Source organism: Mixophyes fleayi, chromosome 1 (assembly GCF_038048845.1).
Source record: "Mixophyes fleayi isolate aMixFle1 chromosome 1, aMixFle1.hap1, whole genome shotgun sequence".
NCBI classification, from domain to species: domain Eukaryota; kingdom Metazoa; phylum Chordata; class Amphibia; order Anura; family Limnodynastidae; genus Mixophyes; species Mixophyes fleayi.
The window spans coordinates 132,890,712-132,899,230 of NC_134402.1; the positions used below are offsets into that span (position 1 = coordinate 132,890,712).

Genomic DNA, 8,519 nt, shown 5'->3' on the forward strand with positions numbered 1-8,519 from the left:
ATATCGTAAATGGTGAGTTATCACATCATCACTTATGTATTAGAGGTAGTAATGCACCCTTTACTGAAAATTATTATGAATATTAGGGGTTATTTTGAATTTCTGTGATCTATGTAAAAGCCATACTTGCCTACTTTCAGGCAGTGCAGTCCGGGAGAGGGGCGTGACTAGAGGATGGGAGGGGCGGGGCACTCTCAATCGCGACACTTTGGCCCCATCCCCCACGAAGAAAATAATGTTTTGTCGTCGGGGCGGGGCCAAAATTATGCGATTCACCGCGAATCGCCTCATTTTGGCCAGGGAATTGCGGGATGCGGGAGACTTGCCTGTTCTCCTGGGAGTCCGGGAGACCGACACGGATTTCGGGAGTCTCCTGGACATTCCGGGAGAGTTGGCAAGTATGGTAAAAGCACTTAAGCTACAACCTTGTACTTTTACTAATCGCAGAACTTAAAAATTTACAGTAAGGAGTATAATATTACATAAATATTAGAGGCCGTATATAACCAAGCTAAAAACATACATATGGAGTGTTGATAAATATGTCCATCGTGCTCTCTTTCACACCTCTGCAGAAGGTTACCATTTTAAGAGGGAGGTACTTCTCTAACTGAGCAGGTACATTGTGTGTGACAGCTTTGCAGACTTGCTGTACTGAAATAGATGCTGAAATGTCTGTAGTCTCAGCTTTTTTGACCTGTTTTAAATCAGGACACCCTCTTAAAGATGTGGAAGGAGATTTAGCCGTCTCTAATGGAGTGTGGAGGTAATACTCAACTTAATTATCTTAGTTCTAAGAGTTTTATATCTACATTCAAGAATATGAAACAGTGGAATTTTACTAGTCCTGTGTTGTCCAATTTGCCCATCTACTTGGTGTTGGCTACAAGTGTTCATTATGATCTCCAGGTTCCCAGAGAAACTCCACAGAGTCTGCAGTGTGATGTAACTTTCTAAAGGGCTCAGCCTGCCTCAACTATGTATTTCTAACAAGTATCTGGCCTTTTCCCTGAATAATGTGTAGGCAAAACTAATGCTCCACTAAAATATCTCACTTAAATCGGAATCGCAGAGTCAAACGGGCATGCATGCAATCAACCAACCACAACTAGCACATTAGGATATATCAACATATACAGTAAAGAGCCATTATATTAAAAGATTACTTATTTGGAAGACAAAGGTTTTATATCATGTATTTCTATATAAAACAAAGGTTCTCCCATGACTACTGTGGCAGTAAAGGAACATTTCTTTATTGAGAATTTTACCACTAGATGTTTCATTGGTATCTATAAATGACTGCATATCTAACATCATCTTACATTAGCTCAGAGCTGTAGTATTAGAAGGTCCTTTATTTACAATAAACACAGATTTAGAACAAAATATTTCTGCAAAATAAATTTAACCCCATATGCTATACTAAACATTTTTCATCCAAAGATGCATGCAAGGTGACGTCCTTTGTATGCCGAAAGTCTGATCAATCTTTTTTGTTTTTAACTCTTTATTTTGTCAAGTCAGAATAATAAAGCAGTATATATTAGAGTGTGACAAAACAGACCTTGATTTTCAAGTCTAAAACTTGACATTTACACATAAAAACAGACATAACATGGGTAACTCTAGGTACACACTACAGAAAGTTTCTCCTGATGCGATTGTTAATGATTTTACCAACGTATGAAAGTCCCGATCAGCATCCCGATTCATGTGTACACATGTGGAGGGACAGGAGACGCCGGAGCCGGTGCCCGTGAAGAGGGCGAAGATGTCCGGCAGCGCTGTGCCCCTGGAGGGGCTGAAGAGGTCCCCGATGGTGCCCAGCTACAAGAAAGAAGAGAAGAAGAACTTACCCGTCCATCGATCCAGCGGCGGTGAGTATAACTTTCTTTCTGCAGGTCCCGTGCGCGGGGGAAGGATGAGCCAATCAGGGCTCATCTTTCCCCGCTGGCCAATCAGCGGCCGGATGCGCGAGCCAATCGCGGCTCGCGCCCGGCCATTCAAAAGATTGGCGCCGACGCGAGCCAATCAGCGCTCGCGCCGGCTAATGACGTCACGCCGGCGACTATATAAGTCGCCGGGTGGCGCCATTTTGGCAGAAGTCCGTCGGCGGAGAAGAGAGAGGACGTCTCTTCCAGACGTCCATCAACGGAGCCAGCAGCAGCGGCGGCAGGGGGCCCTTGTAAGGGCCGTGAGCTACCCTGCCGCCCGAAGACTTCAATCAAGCCGCCGGAGCGGAGATCGTCGGCGGGGAGCCCTTGTCAGGGCTGAGAGCGCCCCCGCCCCAGCTGCAAGTGGAGACCCAGCGCCGAAGCGGAGAAGAGGCGCCGCCGGCTGGAGGGTCTGGAAGACCCGCAGAAGGAAACAGAAGACGGCGTGTCAAGTTGAGTATCCTGCGCAGAGCAGGTAAGTATACTCAACGTAAATTCGGGCACTAGGCCCGTGGGCACAGTCGGGCACAAGGCCCGTGGCACACTGTAAAGTAGGGGCACAAGGCCCAGGGACCTGGGCACTAGGCCCCAACTAAGTAGTGGGCCAGTAGGCCATATATATATGATAAAGGGGACAAGCCCCTGTTAGTTAGAGAGGGGGACTCTGAGCCCCAGGTACAAGGGCACAAGGCCCTAGGTAGTTAGTGGCCTAGAGGCCATAGGAAGGCCATAGGGCCTGGTTAGGGGCTGGTAGCCCATCTGCTATTAAGGGCACAAGGCCCTCAGTTAGTTAGGGAGGCCACAGGCCTCCGGCAGGGGCTAGGACCCCTAGGTAGAAGGGCATAAGGCCCTGGTGGTGTGCGGTAGAGGCGTGGGAGCCTCGTTAGTGTAGGCGCGGTCCTGTGTGAGGTGAGCACACGTGGTTAGGAGGGGCAGTAGAGCGGAGGCTCCTGTGGTGCTGTAGCAACCTGCTGGTTGGCTAGCAGCGGTGTGCTCTGGTAAGTAGCGGGCAAAGTACTGTATACTGTATATTTATTCTGTCTGTGTGGCGAGGGTAGTTTACATTACAGTATTTTGGGTGTGCTATGTAATTGTGTTCCAGGGGCAAGACGTCAGGCCCCCATTAAAGGTAGGCTCTTGTTCCTGTGGTTTTCCTGTGTTAACCCGTGCTGTGGGAGACAAGTGTAAGTAACAGCATACACATAGTCAGGGGAGAACACACGTAGTTTTCCTGTCCCTTAGGTCCCCGGGGTCACACTGGTTCCCAGAGGGGGTGGCTGAGTGAGTTGGTGGCAGTGCAGCACACCTTGAGGCAGTTCCAGGGGCGGCCGTGGTTCTGATCAAGGGTCCTCAAGGCCGGTTCCGTGCAGGTGGACCTGTGGTTCCGGACGAAGGGACACGTGTGAGATACCCGAGTACAGGCAGTCGGGCGGTTCAGTTCGATCGGCTGTTCCGTGCGGCAGTCGGCCCGCGGGTTAGTGTGCTGTTCTACTGAGCCTCAGCCGGGCTTAAAGAACCCGTACTTAGGGCCTGTGGGTGACTCCATAGCAAGAAGGCAGCTTCTTGGTACGACCTGGGTGAGGGGGTTAGGAACCGCCCTCCGGTTTAGGCTGTGAACACCGGCTGGTGTTCCCCGTAGCGTGTTAGTGAGTAGTTCCGTTAGTACACCACACTTAGTTAGTCATAGTGTTTGACTTAGTTGCGTTGCCGACCATTAGAACGTTGTTAGGGTCGGGTCGCCGTTGTAGTCAGTCCAGTTTTGTGGGTGCCAACTTAGTCTCACGGAGAGAGTAGAGGGAGGCTGTGTGTTCTTGTCATCCGCAGGAGTCGGGAAGGTACAGGAGAACCGGATCGGAAGTGGGAGTGTCCCGGTGAGTATCACGCTCGATTCCCCCTTTCGGTTAGGCCCTCACCGGCAGGTGTGTGAGGTACTTGAGGCGGGATTAGTCCTCGGACTAGTCTTGGCCTTCAGTGCCTGTAGTCCCCCGCGTCTTGGCAAGAATAAACTGAGGAGGCGGCAAGGAGCTTGGACTGACCGTGTCCTTGTGCTTTGCCGTAGTCTCGGACAGCCCTTACCTGGTAGGCACGGCCGTAATCTCTGCCTCTATCTTAGAGGGACGTGATTGGAGGTGACTGCGGCTGCGGATCTGCTGGGATTGGATCGCAGCTGGGAAATTGGAAGCGGACTGGAGGTGACCATCGTTTACAAGGTAAATTCTTTTGTGTGCGTCTGTCCCTGTCTTTCCCCACAGGGGGCGTTACACACACTATACATGTTTTACCAGATCTGTGCTCTTTATCTATCATAACCATCTGCTAAAAAGATTGTGACTCTATGGAGATCTGCCTACACTTCTGGTCCTGAGTGCATACACACTTCAGAATTTGCCCAACATCATTTCATCATAGCGATTGTTAGTCCGGTTATAAAATCAAATGAAACTATATGATGTCCTTTGGTATGATAAAATATTATCATAATAGCGTACACACTAATGCAATATCTGACCTCATAATCGTTTATGGCGGCGGTTTCCCAAAGTGTGCGCCGCGGCTCCCAGGGGTGCCGCGGCGCTGTCACTGGGGTGCCGCGGGCCAGACATAGAAAAAAAAAAAAAGAACACAAACTTACCAATCCGCCGGGCGCCGGGACCCAGCAGCCTCCTCTCCCCGAAGCAGCTGTCACTGAATATCGACGACAGTACCAAGCTGCGGAGAGGAGGCTGCTGGGTCCCGGCGCCCTGGCGGATTGGTAGGTTTCTGTGTTCTGTGTTATGAACAGCCAGTTTAGCTCAGTTTGCAGTTTAGTAAAGAGGCGGGGAGATGATTTTCCTGGTAAATAAAATCATACATAGAGGTGACAAACTCCCAAATATTTGATCTTCTTTTGTCGCAATCTAAAGTAGTAGGATGAGGGCAGAGTGAGAGTGACAGCGGGGGCAGAGTGAGAGTGACACAGCGTGAGAGGGGCAGTGGAGGGGGAGACAGCGCGAGAGGGGCAGTGGAGGGGGAGACAGCGCGAGAGGGGCAGTGGAGGGGGAGACAGCGCGAGAGGGGCAGTGGAGGGGGAGACAGCGCGAGAGGGGCAGTGGAGGGGGAGACAGCGCGAGAGGGGCAGTGGAGGGGGAGACAGCGCGAGAGGGGCAGTGGAGGGGGAGACAGCGCGAGAGGGGCAGTGGAGGGGGAGACAGCGCGAGAGGGGCAGTGGAGGGGGAGACAGCGCGAGTGGGGCAGTGGAGGGGGAGACAGCGCGAGTGGGGCAGTGGAGGGGGAGACAGCGCGAGAGGGGCAGTGGAGGGGGAGACAGCGCGAGAGGGGCAGTGGAGGGGGAGACAGCGCGAGTGGGGCAGTGGAGGGGGAGACAGCGCGAGTGGGGCAGTGGAGGGGGAGACAGCGCGAGAGGGGCAGTGGAGGGGGAGACAGCGCGAGAGGGGCAGTGGAGGGGGAGACAGCGCGAGAGGGGCAGTGGAGGGGGAGACAGCGCGAGAGGGGCAGTGGAGGGGGAGACAACGCGAGAGGGGCAGTGGAGGGGGAGACAGCGCGAGAGGGGCAGTGGAGGGGGAGACAGCGCGAGAGGGGCAGTGGAGGGGGAGACAGCGCGAGAGGGGCAGTGGAGGGGGAGACAGCGCGAGAGGGGCAGTGGAGGGGGAGACAGCGCGAGAGGGGCAGTGGAGGGGGAGACAGCGCGAGAGGGGCAGTGGAGGGGGAGACAACGCGAGAGGGGCAGTGGAGGGGGAGACAGCGCGAGAGGGGCAGTGGAGGGGGGACAGCGTGACAGAGGGCAGAGGCGGCAGTGTGAGAGAGGGCAGTGTGTCTGGATGCAGAGGGGGCAGTGTGTCTGAGGGCAGAGTGTCTGGATGCAGAGGGGGCATTTTTGCATACAACTAAATAAGTATTTCTGTCCTGACCTAAATACTTATTACAATTTTTTGACCCAACTACTTCTAAAACAGGACTGCTCAATAATTATTTTGGAGGGGTGCCTTGAAAAAATTTGGAGACTCTAAGGGTGCCGCGAACTGCAAAAGTTTGGGAACCACTGGTTTAAGGTGTGATTGGCACGATAATCAGGTGAAAAACCTTTAGTGTGTGCCCAGCTTAAGGCTAGGTAGAGGGTACAGTCTGAATATCAACCTATAAAAGTGCAAAACAAGGAGAGACAATGACCAATGACTTACAGTAGGTAAAGATGTGACATTGAGAAGCAAAGAATAGCTATACAGCATTTGGATTAATAGAAGGTGGCTTTGTGAGACTAGGGTAATGTTTGATATAGAGACTGGTTCTGGTCTTCCAGAAATGGGATCCAGACCTGTCCAAAAAATATCCCCTGTCATGAAGGAAGCAGGTGATTTTTTTTCCATAGCTGTGATGTGCCAGATATAGTTTTTGAGTTTCCATTATCCTTGTGGAGATGGGAGCTTTTTGCAGTCTCCACTCTCATGTCACTCCATACATTCTCATCTGGCAGGAGATCAAATGTACTTTACTAATTTTGTTAGTAGTACAATTTTATATCAGGGAGACCATATCACCTACTAGGTATGTTTGAACTAGGGTAGAGGGTATTCTTGGAGGTCTGCTATTCCAAATAAAACGTTATTCAATAGTGAGAGTGAAACAGCTACCGGTAGGGTTTGGACAAGGTACATTCACGAATATGAACAGTCACAAGAATATAAGGAGCTTCCAAAAGGATAGCTCAGTTTGCAGTTTAGTAGAGAGGCGGGGAGATGATTTTCCTGGTAAATAAAATCATACATAGAGGTGACAAACACCCAAATATTTGATCTTCTTTTGTTGCAATCTAAAGTAGTAGGATGTGGTTAGACATGTCCTGAATGGTGGTATGTAGAAGCATGGCTTCCAAGTTTGAATAATTGATTTTGAACCCTGACAGATCCCTATAATGATGCATAATTTTATAGATATTGGGGAACGAGATTCATGGTTGGGTTAAAGTCAGTAGTATGTAGGCTGCAAATAACAAAATCTTAAGAGTCACCGGGGCCCATCTGCAGGATCTAACCTGATAAGGTATGCTAGTGGTTAAATCACCAGGACAGATCGGGGGGACAACGGGCAGCCTTGCCTGGTTGTGTTTCAAATGGACACTGTATCAGAGGGGATACAGTTGATTAAAACTTTGGCATATGGGCCAGAGGAAAGAGCCAATATAACATTCAAAAAGTCTCCAGTATTGTCAAAGACTTTTACAATATGAGTCATAAAACTCCAGGAAACTCTATTGGATGCTTCTTGGAGTTGATAATGGGAATGAGGAAAATCTTGTCTTCTGACAACCCTCTATTTAAACCTGCATTCACCTTCTGTCCACCTGTCAAAAACTAACAAAGCAGGTTTATGAAAACATGCCAATAGTTTATTCTCTACTTCAGCCCCTTAGAGAAAGAAAGACACAACTAACTACTACATTTATTTTTTATTTTTTTTAAAAAAAACACAAAGATTTGCTTCAAGGACATTTGAAAAAAAATACAATTGTGTAAAATGTTGCAAAAAAGAAAAGAAAAAGAAAACTAAATGAATGGTTACACAGAAAACATATTGCGAAACCAAGTTATAAATCAGTGTCAAACATAGCTGCAGGGGCATATGTACAGTTGACACTGCCTATTGGAGGTAATGTGACCTCCATTTGTAATCTCACACGTCTATACTCATCCAATACATTGTGAAATAGAAGTGATTGGTAAAGACTAAGTAGCACAAAAATAACAACGTTAATAAAGCTGACAGCAAACCATTCCTTTGCTGCCCTATATGGGCACTGTAGCTGCTGTGCCAGTCTACGAATAATAGCTCTGACATGAAGTACAGTGTGCATTTTACAACACAGCATAGGCTTCAACCCTGTATGGTTTGGAAATATAAACACTACCACTGTTACATTACAAGGAACCATTACTTACTACTCACTGATACACTACGTACTGTACTTCATGTCCTTTGTATTTTACATATTGCAGGTTAATGAAAATGACCTGTTAATTGCATTGTAATTGTTATGCATTTGTGGTACATCCATCGATCAGCGAAAAGAATATTTTAGTGCCATCTAAAGCATTTTCCCCAAATCATGTTACTCTGTTCTAATCATACCAACCTGTTGATTTGCTTGCCATAGTGATCAGATCTCTCTCCCCGTTCTCCTGGTGAAGAATTATAGTGGCTGCTCCCACTGGTATAATCGTACAGTACCTGTAATCAGTCCCTATGAGATTATCACTGTCCTGCAGCTGAGGTTTCTTTTGTTAGTTACTTCCTGTTAACAGCAGTCTCCACCCAGTGAGACTTTCTCCACCCTAGTCTTTGCTTTCACCCTTCTTCCCTCCCCCTTATAAAATTACTCACTGGAATGTCCTAAAATAACTTGATGTTGCCTTACTTTCACTCAGGAAGACTTATTTTTATATAATCGATCCTAGATTTGTTACAGAACATTATATCATACAAATAAATGTCCCAATTTACTACATTATTAACAGCAGAGCCGACTGAAGGGTGTAACATAGCCAGAGGGTTTAGCAACTGCAACAGGATTTTCTAGAATACATTTCT

At 48.4% G+C, this 8,519-nt stretch overlaps 1 protein-coding gene across 1 annotated transcript in view; it reads right to left on the bottom strand.

Moving 5' to 3' along the window:
• CASP6 (caspase 6) overlaps positions 1–8,242 on the bottom strand; it is a 31,127-nt gene extending 22,885 nt beyond the window's left edge. Inside the window, exon 1 of the mRNA XM_075200549.1 lies at positions 8,065–8,242. Coding sequence (XP_075056650.1) covers positions 8,065–8,083 — 19 coding nt within the window. The 5' untranslated portion in view covers positions 8,084–8,242. The remainder of the gene's footprint in view (positions 1–8,064) is intronic.
• Positions 8,243–8,519: the final 277 nt, after the last annotated feature.